Here is an 18,841-nt window from a genome sequence, read left to right on the forward strand (position 1 = left end):
AGCTCACAGGAATAGGGGGGCGCGCATAGACACACACACACACAGACACGTGTGTTTTACTTTTTGACACACATACATTAGAAGCGCGCTCCTTATGTTTTGAGAGTGTGAGGTCATTCAGGAATGACTATGTGAATTCAGTTGTGTAAAACAATTTTGAATCCATTCATACATTGCATTTTTTGTGGACATCAATGGTATACTTCAACTTTCTAAAATAAGGTAAGACAATTTTATTCAGCTAAAACTATTGGTTTTAGTAAGCTTTTATATTATAGACTTAAAAACAAATTTAGCATGATCATTTATATAAATTATATAAAGGATAGGATGTTTTACATAGGAATGTGAAATAACTAAAAGTTTTTTCAACCTTAAATTGATTTAGATTATATATTTTACACTTTTAAAAAGAACTTTAGCATGATAATTATTATATAATTTATATTATATAAAGGATATTAAAGAGCAGTATGTTTTATGTTACACGATTTTATTTTGTAGCTAAAACTAAAACTTTTGGTTTTAGTAAGCTTTTATATTATAGACTTAAAAACAACCTTAGCATGATAATTAATATAGAATTTATATAAAGGATAGGAATGTGAAATAACTAAATGTTTTTTCAACCTTAAATTGATTTAGATTATACACTTTTAAAGAGCAGAATGTTTATGTAATTTTTATCTAAAATAATTGGTTTTAGTAGCTTTTTATTTTATATACTTTTATTCATCTAAAACTAAAATAATTGGTTTTAGTAGCTTTTTATTTTATATACTTTTGTTCATCTAAAATAATTGGTTTCATTGTATGTTTTAGATTATATAATTTATATGATATAAATTATATAAAGGATAGAATGTGTTTGTGTGACATACGCTTCTCACTTTCACTGCGGAGGGGGCGCAGGCCTCTGACACACGCACACACATATAACTGGGACAAAGTTCAAACAAACGGCAAAAAACATCTGTTCAAATATAACTACCCATCAAAATTATGATTTAGTCCTAGCTAGGTCATAGTTCAAAACTAACTGTCATACAACATGATCGATAGGCTAGCAGGGTCAATAGGTTAATCCCATGACCGCATTCCGGAAGTTCAACCTGTCAATCATAAAGGTCACCGGAAGTTCAACCTGCCAAAAGGTCAAAGGTCAAAGTCGTAAATCATTTTGACACATGCCCCCTGATAAGGACTACTGGTGTATGTAGTTTTGAGAACATATATTGTGCAAAACTGTAGGTATACAACATAATTCGTTATCGCAAGAGGCTGCAATGTATATCACAATATAGATTTTAGGCCATATCGCCCATCCCTAATTGATAGCCTATAGTAGGCCTAGTTGATAATAACATAGGCCTACCTAATGTTGCCTACGGACGGTAACAGTACAGTAGTAACCTTTTACAGTGAGTAGAACAGCTTTCTCAAGCAGTTTGTGATGCATTTTGGAAACAGGAGATGAGCCCCTGGTCTAATGCGCCACCTGGCTTGAGAAACCCGTTCTCAAAGACTTACTTTTATAGTCATTATTTGGGTAGCACACATATTATGAATGCCTTCGGCAGAATTCAAATGAGCCATTTTAATCTAGATTAATCTAGATTAATTTCAAAATTAATCTAGATTAATCTAGATTAAAAAAAATAATCTATGCCCACCTCTATTTTTTTTATAGCTGGCAAAGTTAAAGTCTAATGAAATAAATGGACACCTTATTTTTGTCCTTTCAAAAGTAACTGAATGCCCTGCTATATATAGCCTACAGTAATCATAATTGTATTTAAAACATAAATTGTTTCTATACACACTATAAATGCATATATTTGAAAATAATACATTTTCCGCTTAAAAACAAAACAAAACGTTTCGTACATAGCCTAGATCTACGCGCCCCCTAAACCCACATAATAAAGATGGACAGTGAGTGACATAGAAATTTGCACAAATTAAGCATACGTTCCATACAATTGAGGTATTATCGAAATATCTAAATTTTAATAACGAGTGATTATTTAACAAAAGGCAAGTAAAATGGTCAGGGTTACATTTTAGACACACACACCTCTCCGGAATTAACATTGTAGATATCAACAATGTCTTTCTGACTAGTCGTAATTACATTTTGGATAGTTGGAATTGTCATTCAAGATATCTGTAACGTAATTGTGACTAGGCAAAACTGAATTACAGATATCTGCAATGACGTCATTGAAAACGACATTCAACTCGTCACACATCTTAAATGACAATTGCAGATATCTGTAATTCAGTATAGGCAGAATGAAAGTTAAAGATATCTCAAACGTCATTATGACTAGTGCAAATTATTGTGCATGACATTGCTCTATTTTAGATATTCATGAATAAGTAATTTCCCCTCCCCGCCATAATCAAAGAAGTGGGTTCATTTCCTTATTTCTATGAATGGAGGAAGAAAGAAGCAGTCATGGCGTTGGCCGTAATCGAAAAAAAACACCAGAAAATGATTTTTATATAGGCCTACAAATAAAAAAAATTATATACAATATTTTAAATAAAAAAAAATATAAAATGTTACAATGCTGTTTATGATCATGCTTAAAATTACGTAGCTTATTGTTGATTGATTGATTTTTTATTTAAAAGGGACCATGAGTAATTAAAAACATAAATGTAAACATTTGATGCATTACACCAGAGTTAGCCTTATGCCTGGTTCAGATTACACGATTTTAGCCCGATTTTGGCACGATCCATTTGACGTAGGGTGTCGTGGGGATTCGCAAACGACAACGGGCGTCGGGACGCAAGATTCGATCGTTTCATCTCGTATAGTGTGTCATAGTGGGCGACAACCTACGTCGCGTCTGCGATGCTTCACGACATCACGACAAAAAGACTAGCATGTTTAATTTTTTAACGGTCCTCCACGACGACGGTGCGCGAGTGAGTGAGAGAGAGAGAGTGTGTGTTCGCGAGTGTGTGACTGTGAGTGTGTGAGTGAGAGAGCATGTGTGTGACTGTGTGTGCGCGAGAGTGAGTGTGTGAGTGAGAGAGCATGTGTGTGTGACTGTGTGTGCGCGAGAGTGAGTGTGTGAGTGAGAGAGCGTGTGTGTGTGTGTGTGTGTGTGAGAGTGATTGCGTGTAGGCTATGTGAGTGAGCGTGTGTATGTGCGAGTGAATGAGTGTGTGAGACGGCTCGCGATGACTGGTCGGAAAACAACGTGTAGTCTGACATGTTTCTTGTCCACGACATAAGATTTTTAGGAGTCAAAATCGTGTAATCTGACACAGTGACTATCGTAACAGACAAAAAAAATCGTGTAATCTGAACCAGGCATTAGGCTAATTTGCATCTGCAGTCCAAACGCAGTTTTGCAGTTGACGTAAGATTTATGCGTGAAAGAGATTCACACTTATTCACTTTAATAAAGATGCTGACATGCATGCTATTCTTGCCATGGAAGTACAATAACATTAACTTCCTTAGATGAGAAAAAAAGTTCTTAGTTCAGATTAGTTCTTATTTTTTTATTTTATTTTCCAGTTTGAAACTGTCACACCACTGTATGAACGAGGACACAGAGTAAAGGATAACAAAGGTTTATTTAGACACTGTATGCAGCTCCGGATAACTGGGAAGCACAAAAGGGTCAAACTCAGGGAATATAACGTAGAACTAGAGTCTTTTAGAATGCATGAAACATAGGAAGTCACTCGGGGCGTGGAACTGGATCAATGAAGCTTAGCTGGTTGAGACAAACAGGACTGGTCTGGATCTTGAGGGATTCCAGGAGATCTCCGGTTACTGAGGCTGGCAGGGAACACACAGAGAGAGTAATGAGAGTCTTGAACTTGAGATATACTTGCAAATGTGGAGCATGGAGAATAGCGCTGAAGAGTCACGGGTGTCTGAAGACGAGACCGGACAGTGAGCTGTGGTGTGACTGGGGTTTATATCCAGAGTGAAGTGATGAGTTGCAGGTGCAGACAATCAGAATTCGGGTGAGTGAGATCGCGACCAGGTGTGTTGAGTTGACGCTGGCTGAGGTGTGCTGAGTGGATCCGTGACAGAAACAGTATATCTAACAGCATTAAAAAGACGATTAAAAACTCCTTCCCCCCTTTGGTTGCTCCGACATGGTGCTAATCAGTGCTAATTACAAGTTAACAGTTAACAGGTGCTATGTGATTTGATTTAATTTGCATACAGATATCTGTCATTTGGCCTAGTCAAAACTCTAATTCAAGATATCTGTAATTACATTTTGACTAGGCAGAATGAAAGTTACAGATATCTCAAATTTCAGATATCTCTAATCAAAATTAATTTCAAGATATCTATAACTTGATAATAGATATCTCCAATTAAATTTTGACTATCCCTAACTCCAGTTTGAGATATCTACAACGCCATTTTGACTAGTCATACATAACTCCAGTTACAGATATCTACAACGTCATTTCGCCTAGTCAAAACTTAATTTAAGATATCTGAAAAGGAACATGTACTTTAGATATCTTGAATTGAGGTGAATTAAAGATATCTTGACCTGGAGTTATGACTAGTCAGAATCAAATTGAAGATATCTCAAACTAGAATTACAGATTATAGATCTACAATTCAGTTGCAGATATCCGTAATTCACATAGTGGATATCTGCAACTGAATTGTAGATATCTGTAATGATAAACCCCATACAAATGAATGGCAAAAGTGACGTCATTTGTCCTAGGAAGAAAGAATCTGAAATGTTCTTTTTGACTAGGCAAAACTGAATTACAGATATCTGATACACATATCCAGTCTAGCTGTTAAATGTTAAAATAGCTTGCCATACGCATCCCATCATCATCTACTACGGGATATCACAGTTTGACATGTCTGTCATTGGAAAGATCGTCTCGGGTTACGACTGTAACCCTTGTTCCCCGAGAAGGGAACGAGACACTGCGTCGTCGTCGTGGCGACACTATGGGAATGCCCCCAGCGTAACGCATCTGAAGCATGAATGAAATCTGTCCAATCCTGATTGGTGCTACGTCATGACGTAGTAGATGACGGCATACCCGGAAGATACAAAGGGACGCCGGCTCATACACACGTTAGCTACTTTGCGATGAAGCAAGCGCTCTGAACGTGATAGGTGTGGCGGCGAGACGCAGTGTCTCGTTCCCTTCTCGGGGAACAAGGGTTACAGTCGTAACCCGAGACGTTCCCCTTCGAGGGAACTCGCACTGCGTCGTCGTCGTGACAGACACTATGGGAACGCAATGCCCACTATGCCACACCGTAAGCACGCCACCCTAGTGTGAAGCTGGAGACCAGGCACACTTAGGACGCGAGCACTCTGGCGGCAGGCGTCACAGGGAGTTGCAGACTGTAAAATCGTATGAAGGTGTGCGGAGTGGCCCACCCAGCCGCTTCGCAAATATCCTGAAGCGAGGCTCCAGAAAGGAGGGCTACCGAGGAGGCCATGCAGGCAGATTGCGCACCTGATAAGCCGTGGCTATAGCATGGACAATCCAATTACTGATTGTCTGTTTGGATGCAGGCAGCCCTTTCTTGGGTGAACCAAAGCACACCAACAACTGATCTGACTTCCTCCACTGAGAGGACCTCTCAAGGTACACTCTCAGGGCTCTGACTGGGCAGAGCAGGTGAAGTCTCCCCTCTTCCGCCGTCGCGTGAGGTGGAGGATGAAAGGCCTGAAGAACCACCGTGCCACATTAGATGGCACCTTGGGCACATAGCCCGGTCTAGGATGTAAGATGGCCTTAACTCCGCCGGGGGCAAACTCCAGATGGTGCTTCCCCAAGGGCCCATCATCTACAGGCGAGTGGAAAGCCCCAATGGCAGCCACATACACCTTAAGTGTGGACGGGGTTAGACCGGCGGAGAAACGATCTTGGAGGAACTCCAGCACTGAAGCCACTGGGCAGTTAACTGGGTCCACCTCACGCTCTCTACACCAAGTGGAAAACACATTCCACTTCAGGCTGTACAGTCTCCTGGTAGAGGGAGCCCTGGAGCTGAGTAAGGTCTCGACAACATCTGCTGACAGGCCAGCCTCTAGGTACCGAGCCCCCTCAGGGGCCAGACCCAGAGGTTCCACAGCTCTGGCCGGGGGTGAAATATTGTGCCCCCTGCCTGTGACAGCAGATCCCTCCTCAGAGGGACCTGCCACGGGAGGCCGCCCAGCAGTGCTACAATGTCCGAGAACCATACCCGGGTCGGCCAGCGGGGTGCTACTAAAAGTAGACTGATCCCCTCACGGCGGACCCGCTCCAAGACTCCCGGGAGCAGAGCGATTGGGGGAAATGCGTACAGACGCAGCCTCGGCCACGTCTGCATCATGGCATCCAGCCCCAGCGGGGCTAGATGCCTAAGAGAGAACCACAGTGGACAGTGGGACGTCTCTTGAGACGCGAAAAGATCCACTTCCACTGGGCCGAATCTCACGCACATGGCTCCCACCACCTCTGGGTGGAGACGCCACTCCCCGGGCCTCAGCCCCTGCCTCGACAGGACGTCTGCTCCCTGATTTTGGTCCCCGGGGACGTACATCGCTCTGAGAGACGACAGTTTCCCCTGGGACCACAGGAGGATCTGGTGTGCCAGTCTGCATAGAGGGCGCGACCTCAGACCCCCCTGATGATTTAGATACGCGACTACAGAAGTGTCGTCCGAGCGTATCAGGACATGGTGGCCGCGGAGGTCTGGGAAAAAGCTCCTCAGAGCTTTGTAGACCGCCAGCATTTCCAGGCAGTTGATGTGCCAGGAAGAGTGCTGGGTCTCCCACAGACCTCTCGCAAAACGGCCGTCCATGACCGCGCCCCAACCAGTGAGGGAGGCATCTGTTGAAACGGTTTTCCCGGCAACATGATGCTCCCAGCACTGGTCCCTGGGACAGGAACCAAGGTTTCCTCCATATGACGAGAGAACGAAGGCATCTGCGCGTTACTCTGATCATACGGAACGGATTTCCCCTCGGGGAAAACCCCTTGGCTCTCAACCACCACTGTAGGGGTCTCATGTGTAGCAGGCCAAAAGGTATGACGTTGGACGCTGCTGCCATGTGCCCCAGCAGTATCTGAAACTGCTTTACAGTGAGGTTGTGGCCTAGCTTAAGTCTGGAGACCATCGCCTGTATGGAACCCACCCGAGCAGGAGACATTTGTGCCCGCATCGTCGTGGAGTCCCATACCACTCCCAGGAACGTAGTCCTCTGGGAGGGCGTCAACACGCTTTTCTTCGTGTTGAGTCTCAGCCCCAAGCACCTGATATGGGCCAGAACGACATCTCGATGTCGAACTGCCATATCGTACGACTTGGCTAATATTAGCCAGTCGTTGATGTAATTGAGTACACAAATGCCCTGGAGTCTCAGCGGAGCCAGCGCTGCATCCATGCACTTGGTGAAGGTGCGAGGGGAAAGAGCTAGGCCAAAGGGAAGAACCCGATATTGGTACGCTTCGCCCCCGAAAGCGAACCTCAGGAACTTCCTGTGACATGGAAGGATGGATATATGGAAGTATGCGTCCTTTAGATCTATCGTGACGAACCAGTCCTCGAACTGGATCTGACTCACGATGGCTGGAATTGTGAGCATCTTGAACCTGAATCTCCTCAGAGAATGATTCAAGTGCCTGAGATCTATTACTGGACGCAACCCCCCATCCTTCTTGGGAACTATGAAGTACCGGCTGTAGAACCCGGACTCCTTGTGTGGCAGAGGAACACGTTCTATGGCCTCTTTTACCAACAGGGATTGAACTTCCTGTTCCATAACCCGAACCTGCTCTGGGCCGATCACAGTCCAGACCACCCCGTTGAACTTCGGGGGAGGGGAGCTGAACTGCAGTCTGTAACCCAGCTCTACAGTACGCAGGGCCCACGCAGATATATTCGGAAGGCATGACCATGCGCCGAGATAATCTACTAAGGGAACCAGCCTCTCGAGGCTGGCCTCGGGTGTCAACCGAGCCTCGTTCCCGACCCCCTGAAGCGGCTGACCGGCAGGGAGCAGTCGAGAATGATTTTCGGTGGGCGAACGCGTTCGCTGCCCAGCCACAGGTCTTTTTAGAGGTGGCTGGAGCGGCGTGCGTACGGGGGAAATCAGTGTGGCCCGAAACGTACTGGACGGCGGAAGCACAGCACTGATTCCCCGAGAGGCGACCTCGATCGCTCCATCCCGGGGGGGGGGACAGCTCTCAGCGGTCCGGTAACTAGGACCGCTTAGAGGAAGCCTTCTTCGCCTGAAGGACGGTCCTTAGATCGACCTTCGGCTCCGAAGGCTTACCTCGAGAGCGTCTCCTCCTTCGCCAGGCTCCCTCGGGAGGGGCGCAGGAGGCAACACTCTCTTTTTGCACCTGACGGTACGAGTAGCTGGCAGACGGCTGAGGCTGCCCCTTAGAGGCAGCCTTCTTAGAGGAGCTGGAGTGACGGGGGAGGTATTGCTGGAAGGCAGCTGACTGCTTTTTCACCTCTTAAAACCTTCCATCAACAGTATCGACCGCACCGCCGAAAAGGCCAGAAGGCGAGATCGGGGAATCCAAGAGGAAATGCTTTTCTCTCTCCTTCATCCCCGATAAATTTAACCATAAGTGTCTCTCGACGCACACCAAACCAGCCATGGAGCGGCCGATGGCACGGGCCGTCTCCTTGGTGATGCGGAGAGACAAATCAGTGGCCTTTCTGAGCTCCAAAATATCCTCTGGAGATGGCCCTTGGCCTTCATCCAGCTCCTTAAGGAGGTCGGCCTGGTAGGCTTGCAACACTGCCATCGTGTGTAGACAGCCACCAGCCCGCCCAGCTGCCATATATGCCCTGCCCACCAGCGCTGAAGTGTCACGACACGGCTTAGTGGGCAGTACCGGGGCCTTAAGGGACGATGCGGCCTCAGGGGAGAGATAACTGGCGAGAGCCTCCTCAACCCGAGGCAATCTCCCATAACCAGATTCAGCCGCCCCCAAAACATTTGCAAAATCAAGGACTGGGGGATTAGAGACCCTGGCTGAAAATGGTTTGTCCCACGACTTACACAACTCGTTGTGCAAGTCAGGGAAAAAAGGCAGACCCCGGCGTGGAGGTTGAGATCTATGCTTGAAAAACTTCTCATCCAGCTTACTGGGCGGCTGGATTTGAGGTTCTTCCTGTGGCCAATCGATATTAAGTTTGGCCACAGCGCGCGTCAACACCTCTACAAGCTCCTCTTGAGCGGGTGCGTGTGCTGGCGTTTGTGCTTCTAACGCCGCATCAACCACCTCGATGTTTAAATCATCTGACTCCTCAGAGCCAGACAATTGCAACATCTGTTCCTCCGCCTCGCGGGAAGAAGCCGCCCCGCGGGCTTCCACACGGGGCGGGAGAACGTCTGAATCTTCAGACGAGGACTGGGAAGATGCCGTAACAGTCCCATGTCCCGCTGATAGATCCATTTGTGAGCCCCACGATCTGCGACGCCGCTCTGCCTCGGCAACAGCGGGCCCAGAACCGCGAGGCTCGCGAGCCTGGCTGTGCTGGTCAAACACGGCGAGCCGTGAGCGCAACGTTCTCAGCGGCAGCTTATCACACTCGCTACAAGCGGCTCCCTCGAGAGCCGCCCTAGCGTGCTGCACGCCGAGACAATGCACACACAGCTGGTGTGTGTCCGAGCCCGAAATATAGCGCTGGCACGGATGCACACATTTCTTAAACTGCTCGCTCATTTTGATGCTTGTACTCAGATAAGGACAGACAACAATAAATAAGACTTACAAACACAGAGCGCTTCAGCTGAAGAGCAAAAAGCTAACGTGTGTATGAGCCAGCGTCCCTTTGTATCTTCCGGGTATGCCGTCATCTACTACGTCATAACGTAGCACCAATCAGGATTGGACAGATTTCATTCATGCTTCAGATGCGTTACGCTGGGGGCGTTCCCATAGTGTCGTCACGACGACGACGCAGTGCGAGTTCCCTCGAAGGGGAACCACGTGGTGTCATGAATAATTAAGAGAAAGTGTCTTCTCATTGGATAAGAAAACTCAATACATGAATAATTATGAGACACCGATGAGCCAACTAGTCTCTCCCTATGGAGGATCCCACTACCACTCTACAGATAAGGCGTTGTCGGGAAAATTCGTCTTGCGGTCCTACCCCAAAGCAACAAATAAAATAAAATTCCTTATCAAAATTTATAAGGAAAGACAAGTATTTTGTTTAGGCTTGGCTTGTAGGGAATTCCAAACCTGCGTATATTCTAACGCACATAACTATAGAACCCATTCTAAATGCGCATGTGACCGCCATCAGCGTTTCTCACAGGTTCGCGTTTAAAGTCTGTGTAGAGAGAATGGTGTCGTCTTAGCGGCCCCTAATTTAATAACAAATGATCATTGCGACGGAACCAAATCAATTAAAACTAACTTTAGATGGAAATAACTTAACTCTGCTGTAAAGCCGAAACAATCTCTGTTACCTTAAATTATACGCTTATCTCTGTAAAGCTGCTTTGAGACAATCTGCATTGTAAAAAGCGCTATATAAATGAAGATGACTTGACTTGACTTGACTACTATAGCGCTCTGTGGACATGATGATGATTTTAAACCCGGAAGATGAAAATAGCGGGGAAAAACTCAAATTTAACCATTTTCCCCCTACTATTAAATCTAACAGATGCTAACATTGTCTTCAATGGTGTTCAACACACATACCTCTGTTAAAATCTCAGAAAATTTGGTTTAGGGTTTCATGTATACCTGTCAACACTCCCGTTGAATAAGCGTTACTGGTAGAAATGGGAAAAGACTCTGTGTAAATATTTAACGCAATTTATTTTTTTATTTTTTTTTTATTTTTTTTGGCCCGCCACCACCCCCCCTCTTCGGAGGACAACTTTATTGTTTAATAAAGCAAATCATATACACAATATATTACAATACTGACAACAGATTTATATACAGTGCGTGACCATTCAACCAATTTAGTAGGACCCTGGGTACATGAGGGGTGGGGGGGGATTATAACACCACGAACAGAGTGTAACATAACATATACTGTAGGACATGACAAGGTGATAGACAGACAACAGAGGGAAAGGACAGTTGACAAACACAAAAACGTATTATTATTGATTAAGTAGAATGATCTTAAGCAAATTTTATTTGTTAATCTAAGATTTATATTAGTTGGTCATGGCTAGGGTGTTTGAAAGGGAAAAGGGTTTGGAAACGTGTTATGCATAAGTGTATGCCTATGTGTATGTATGAAGTGATGGGTGCAAGAACAAAAGTTGGTAATGTACACGGCTTGTAGTTATGTTTGTGTGGTATTAAGAAATGTCAAAAATGGTGACCAGGTGTCTTCAAAGGCTGATGTTTGCTTCCTTCTGTGTGCATTGTGTTTTTCCATTGAAATGTATTCTGAGATTAAATTTGTCCAGTGTTTGATGTGGCAAGATTTTTTTGATTTCCAGTTTTGGAGAAATGAAAGCTTTAGCATAAGTTCTGCTGGGAAGACTCAATTACTACGTCACTTATTGCCTTCACTTCTATCCAATCATATTCTTATGCTCACTGTATAAAAGCACGGTACTTACACATGTTTGAGTTCGCAGATACTGAAGCGACGATTACCCCCATCCTCCCCACCACCACCAGGATGGTCCCGTCCATACCTCCCAGGGGGGGTCGGCTGCGCCCCTGCCTTCATCTTTAGGCAGGAATTGCAGATCCGATACTCTCGGATTATGCACTACGGACGGGGCCTACGCCAAATGACTTTGTAGTTTATCAGCTTGCTGAGCTGTCAATAAATGTATGGTTTATTGAAATAACTCTCCCGAGTCTTTCTGGTAGAACTACTTTCTTAGCGACAGCTAGAGAGATGAGCAACGGATTCCTGTATTTTTGTGGGATATGGATTTCGGAAGAGTCGCCTATGAGACAAAGTGTTGGTGACGATGGGATTCTGTGGCTCAGGATAGTGGACAGTGTTTCAGTGACTGTAATCCAAAAAGAGTGAACTGGTTGGCAGTGCCACATGGCGTGCAAATAGTCGTCTGTGCTACCCAAAGTGCATTGTGAACAGATTTCGGTGTTGTGTAGGCCCATTTTGAACATTTTACTTTGGGTGATGTGAGTTCTATGAATGACTTTATATTGTATAAGCTGCAGGTTTGTGTTATCGGTCATGGAAAATGTATTCCTACAGATTTGTTCCCAGTATTCAGGGTTGGAAGAGACGGCCAGGTCGGTTTCCCACTTGGTTGTTGGGAGTGTTATTGTTGTGTTTTGGTTGGAGATTAGTGTATATAGTTGGGAGGTTAATTTTTTGAAGTTATTAATTTTCAAAATTTCTTCTATAAGCTGGGAAGGTTGTAATGTATTGTTGGTAAGTGTGGTTTTATCTTTAATTTGAAGTCTAATTTGTTGATATTGAAGGAATTGTTCTCTCCCAACCCCATATTTCTGTGTGAGTGTGTTAAATGACATGAAATGTTGGTTCTCAAATAAGTGGTGAAGATGTGTGATTCCTTTTTGTGCCCATGTGGGGAAATAAAGAGGTTTGTTCTGTATCATGAATTCTGGGTTGTGCCAGAGTGGGGTGTACCTGTTTAATTCTAGTGATGATTTTGTGATTTGGTTCGTTTTCCACCAGGCTGTCAGAGTTGAATGGATGGTAATGTGTTGGCAGAGTTTGGATTTTTTGATTGATTGTGAAAGGAAGGGGAGATCTGCAACTGAGATATTTGTGCATTTGTTTTGTTCCAGTTCTAGCCAAGGATAATTATGCTTGTGTATATTGATCCATTTAGCTATTTTATATTTAACGCAATTAACGCAGCATCTGTTTTTTTCTGTCATCCTTTGGCTGCATGGCGTTACATTATATGATGCGCTTTTATTCCTGCTAATGCTTTTAAACCATTCAAGCCATATCTTAGGCTACTTATTTTATAAAACTTTAAAAGCGGAAAGCGCATCACTCACTCATGGGAATACATTTGACATCGCAGCCTGACCTTGACAGAAATAAATATCCTACGCCAAAAGTACCAGAGAAAAAGTCTCAGCTGTGCTCAGATTTGTTAACTGTAACCGTACAATTGCTTTGGTTTTTCAATCCGTACCCGTTTCGCCCAATATTAACCAACTGCAGAACCGCAGAACCATACGTCATAGCAGTGTGAGGATGACAGCGCCAGCCTAACAGTCTGATGCCGGAAGTGGGCAGGGTAAAAGAATCTAAGGGGTGAAGATGGGTAGGTTTAGGGGTGGGTTTAGGGGTCAGGGGGTGGAGATGGTTATAGGTTTAGGGGTCAGGGGGTGGAGATGGGTAGGTTTAGGGGTGGGTTTAGGGGTCAGGGGGTGGAGATGGGTAGGTTTAGGGGTCAGGGGTGGAGATGGGTATAGGTTTAAGGGTGGGTTTAGGGTTCAGGGGGTGGAGATGGGTATAGGTTTAGGGGTGGGTTTAGGGATAAAGGGGTGGAGATGGGTATAAGTTTAGGGGTCAGGGGGTGGAGATGGGTATAAGTTTAGGGGTCAGGGGTGGAGATGGGTATAGGTTTAGGGGTGGGTTTAGGGGTCAGGGGGTGGAGATGGGTCTAGGTTTAGGGGTGGGTTTAGGGATAAAGGGGTGGAGATGGGTATAAGTTTAGGGGTCAGGGGGTGGAGATGGGTATAAGTTTAGGGGTCAGGGGGTGGAGATGGGTATAGGTTTAGGGGTGGGTTTAGGGATAAAGGGGTGGAGATGGGTATAAGTTTAGGGGTCAGAGGGTGGAGATGGGTATAAGTTTAGGGGTCAGGGGGTGGAGATGGGTATAGGTTTAGGGGTGGGTTTAGGGGTCAGGGGGTGGAGATGGGTAGGTTTAGGGGTGGGTTTAGGGATAAAGGGGTGGAGATGGGTATAAGTTTAGGGGTCAGGGGGTGGAGATGGGTATAGGTTTAGGGGTGGGTTTAGGGATCAGGGGGTGGAGATGGGTATAAGTTTAGGGGTCAGGGGGTGGAGATGGGTATAGGTTTAGGGGTGGGTTTAGGGGTCAGGGGGTGGAGATGGGTATAGGTTTAGGGGTGGGTTTAGGGGTCAGGGGGTGGAGATGGGTATAGGTTTAGGGGTGGGTTTAGGGATCAGGGGGTAAAATTCAAGTATGCAAAATGTATTAACAGAACTATACAGAAAAAAGAAAATAAAAACTACGTTACACAACAATATGCTGATTGATTACATAACAATATTTGGATGTAATATTCAGTTCCAGTGAAAATCTGTTCCAGACATGGAGTATACACAGGAGATGTGTAATATTCAGTACAGTAAACTCCACCCGCTGGAACAGTTTTTTACAGTAACTGAATATTACACAACATCACCTGTTCAGTTTTGAAAACTGTAGCCTACTCACAGATTTGTGGATTATACCTTATTTTAGAAATCTGTTTTTCTGTATATTGATTTGTTGTGTATTGTTAAGATAATACAACTGTCTTAACTGAATTTTTCTATGATTTGATGATGGGGTGTGAAATGTATAGATGACATGAAACTGCATGTGGTTGAACTGAACCCCCCCCCCCAGGTCTCCCGTATTTTGGTACCCAAATGTTTCATGACCCTTTAAGGCTAACATATTCACACTAAAAGCTAAAAAACATATTTTGATTTCAGGGGGCCTTTAAGTATCACATGGTTAGCTAACACTGGATTGTATTGAAATCCACATTAAGGCAAATCTCCCGTGCGTGCTGGTAAGAAGAGCTGCAAATCATAACTTGTCAGTACGACACAAGGCAGTGCACCGGGTTTTGGAACAGAGCCATGACTGTTGCTCTCAGGCTAAACAAAATCTCATTCAGAGACTGAAGACGCTCTACTGAAGATCCTTTCTTCCAACAGAAGACTTTTTAATATCAGTATATCTCAGTATTGACTCTCCCATGGGACCAGTTTAATTTTTTTAGGAGAGTATATTTACCCATATACTTATTTATTAATCTTTTTTCTTTTATATTTAATGAAATATCTGTTGTTTTTGATCTGTCTACATAATTTATCTGTTTTTTTTTTATGTTTTATAATGTTTTTGTCTAGTTTATGCTGTTTCTACACGTCTACATGAATAAAGTTTGATCTACTGTATTCTTCCGTCTCTCACACGCAGGTCTCAAAGAATCCCTCTCCGAGATGATCCTGTGCAGTCAGATGAGTTTTGCAGTGTTGTTCTGCACACTGTGGCTCGCCTCTCCCGCCGTCCTGCGCTCCGAATTCAAGGTGGCCTACGTGACCGAGCGCAACGTGTACATGTGCACATGTGCGCATGATCTGGGCCTCTGTGAGAAGATGAACTCCAGCGAGTACAACAACTGTAAGGATCAGTCATCAGTGTTGCAAAGGGCCGAGAATCCCAGTCCGGTTCAGAAGAAGCATCTGACAGTGTTGTACACCTCGCCTCTGAACGTGGCCCTCCTGCTCAACAACTCTGAGGTCCGGCACCTGACGCTGGTCCAGTGCAAACCAGCCGACGACCAGCCCATCCCGGTTGAGTACTTCACCGTGCAGCGTTTGGAGACTCTAACGGTCCAGTACCCATTCTGGAGGCCTGGACAGAGTCACAACGTCGCCATAGGGAAGGACAGGGACGATCCGTATCAAGAGGAGGCGAGAATCGCTGTCATTCACACCTCTGTGTTGACCGGGAAATCAGAGCTGAAGTCGTACACGGTCCAGACCAAAGTGGATCGCAGAGGCATGATGTCCTTCCCGGACATTTTTATGTCTCGCGTTGCGCTTTCGGAGATGAGGATATTCGTCACTTTTCTGTACTGAGAGAGGCATTTTTCTGAGAGTGGAATTTAAAGTCCCCCTGTGGTGAAAATCCAGCTTTTAAAGTTGTTTATAAGTCTATGTGGTGTTTTTAATATGCTTTCAGACAAACCATGTGAACAGTCATGAGTCGACACCATTGCTGAGTATTTTCCTCCTTAAAAGTCTCCTTAAAAAACGCGGTTTGAAATCACTGGTGTTTCTGACGTCACAAACTACCTTGTAACCAATCAGATCAACGTGTGATCGACAACCAGTGGATCTCTGAGCTGAGTGAGTGAGTGGAGACGGGGCTCATTTGCATATTCATAGAACCACGCATACCAAATGAGGCAAGGGTGTCGAGTTACATTCAAGGGAAAAAAGTTTAAATGTGTAATTTTGATTCTCAAAGATGAGTTTTAAGGGATACAATGATTGACTACAGGGGGACCTTCAATGCTTCATTGTACTGTAGATGTAACACAGTTGTTGCTGTCACTATAACACAAATAGCTGTTGTGCATAATTAGTAATGTATATACAGTTGTGGCCAAAAATGATGTCCGGAGGGGATATTTGTTTTTAATGACCCTACAAGTTCGATTAAACCATCAAAATATCAGGAAAATATTTTCAATATGAGGGAAGAAAAAAACACTTAATTTGGTTAAGTTATTTATCACACACAATTATTTGGCAAAAAAGGGAAACTACAGCTATACAGGTTTTATTTTACTATGGAAATATGCATAGAAAAACAAAAAAGCATACATTGACTACAACATAATCAGTTATTTTGTTGGTTCTCTTTTGTTTCTGAAATTATGTCCATACTATTTGGCATCACAAATAAAACAATCAACTCGAACTACGCAATATTCTTACAAAATGTTTAACAAATTTTGAATAATATTTTAATAAAGGCACTTTATAAAGGTTTTCCTATAGGCCAGAAATCACTTTTGGCCAATACTGTACATAATACAATTACATTGTATGAATAATTATTACATACATTTCAAACACCAAATTCTTTCTTTCAGAATCAATCATTATACAAACTTTATTATGATAAAAAACTAAAACAAAGGCAGGACAAAATAATTTTCTGAGGATTGTAATTTGGGCTTTGCACATTTTGTGTGCTTTGCACATGCACTGCTGTTTTATTGAGGATTTAATTCTCTTTAGATGATTTGTATTTACAATAATTATGAAATAAAATAATATTGTAATTTTAAAAAAAATGTATTTATATAATAAAAAATACCAAAGATTTGTGTGCTGCTGTGTAAGACTCACGACCAGAGTCCCAGTCGGTATGGTTTGTAATGTCAGTCAACCCAACTCAGGCTCATTGCAGAAACATGTCTCTGGCAACATTTCTGCAAAACGATTACGCTGCTTCTTCCACGTTTTAAAGCACTTTTAAAGTGAAGTAATCAGTGAGTGGGCTAAAATGAGTTCAGTTTTATCAGAAACAGATGCAGGTGGCGTGGCGATGGTTTTATTACGTTGGTTTGTGGCAGATCGGAAATGAAATGTCAGGTGAGTGGCGCTAAAAGGTTAATACTTTCACATTTGAGAATAACACTAAACCCTCTCCTAAACCATATCCAAAATATACAAACACATGTTGCTTCAGCATTTTAGCTTGATTAGCCTAAGTTTTGAAGCTGTCATATCGGGACTCAAGTGCAAAGCTGTAGGCCTATTAGCTGAGCTACTGAACAAATGTACTGTGTTAGAAAGGCCATACATATGGAGATGATGATGTCAAAAAGTTTTAATTAATCATGTACTATAATGACTCAAGACGTTGTTCTGGTGTTTTATTTCAAGACATTTTCCAGGTTTTTCCTTATGCTGATGACTAATGCTGTTACATGAGAGAGAGAGAGAGAGAGAGAGAGAGAGAGAGAGAGAGAGAGAGAGAGAGAGAGAGAGAGAGAGAGAGAGAGAGAGAGAGATTAGATATCCCTTTCGAAGTCGATCTGCGACAAAATCAGATAGAACTCATTATAATCAGTGATGCTGTCAACACTGGATGCGGTGTGACACAAACAGCTTACTGGGAGTTGCTTGATGTAATGGCCCACCACGCCACGGACAGGTTGAATTTTACTCAGGTGAATGAGAAACGGACGATTGGGTGAGTGATTTTTGGTGGTCGTCTGAGGTGGAGAGGTCCTGGAACAACCCATAGCCTACGCACATTTTCCCTTTCCAGGGAATTGTAGAAACTGTGGTTCCTAATTATCGTGATCCAACATTTTCCTCGCATTTCAGGATGAAAAGACAAACATTTCAGATGAAGGATAATCCACTTCTTACCTCAGAGACTGTGTTAATATCTAGTATATTAGGCCTTATTATTTTTATTGTGAATTAGGCTTATCATTATTGCTGATCACTGTTGATATGCTATATTTTATTTTTACTATAAAACTCTTTCAACAAATATATCTTCTAATATCTTCAGTTATACTGAGCTGCTGGACACATTTGGAAACGACTTTACTTGGACCCATTGTGCGAGCTGGTTTATATGTTGCTGCTGATTGGGCTGACATTTTTGACACACCCACCAAACAAGAAAAAAACGCATGCGTTCAAGTCCTCCTGGGAAGTTCGTACGTACGAGGCGTGAAGTCGTGTTTACGACGTGAGGTGCGTTCAAGTCAGTTTTGTCGGAGCAAAATGGCGGTGTACCTTCTTTTAATGGATTACACGAAAATACAGCAAGGTTTGTTAACTCCTGCTTATAGAGCTGGTAAGTCCCGCCCCTTCCGCTAATCCCCCTGGACCTCTAGGTTGATAAACCGTCAATGCTAGTGAATGGGATAAAATAATTATTTTCTGGTCCCGTTTGAATTTTGCCATGAATGTGAACATATGTTGTCTGTGAATTTTTTATATAACTTTTCGTGTGAAGAATGCTACAATTTAGCGGGTAGAAGTTTGATACGGTTAGACTTTGTGTGAGAGCACTTTGTGGACTACAACTCTTCGCTGCTTTCGACGCGTTTGAAACGTCAACACCACTAGCACACG

General features: G+C 43.6%; 1 protein-coding gene across 2 annotated transcripts in view; it reads left to right on the forward strand.

The window, feature by feature from the left end:
* Positions 1–16,943, forward strand: part of LOC308681757 (uncharacterized protein) — a 41,320-nt gene extending 24,377 nt beyond the window's left edge. For both annotated transcript variants that reach the window (XM_081350867.1, XM_081350868.1), the window contains one exon: positions 15,144–16,943. In XM_081350867.1, coding sequence (XP_081206993.1) covers positions 15,167–15,808 — 642 coding nt within the window. In that variant the 5' untranslated portion in view covers positions 15,144–15,166 and the 3' untranslated portion in view covers positions 15,809–16,943. The remainder of the gene's footprint in view (positions 1–15,143) is intronic.
* The last annotated feature ends 1,898 nt before the right edge of the window (positions 16,944–18,841 follow it).

The sequence above is a fragment of the Scardinius erythrophthalmus genome, assembly GCF_964197995.2.
Source record: "Scardinius erythrophthalmus genome assembly, chromosome: 21".
NCBI lineage: Eukaryota > Metazoa > Chordata > Actinopteri > Cypriniformes > Leuciscidae > Scardinius > Scardinius erythrophthalmus.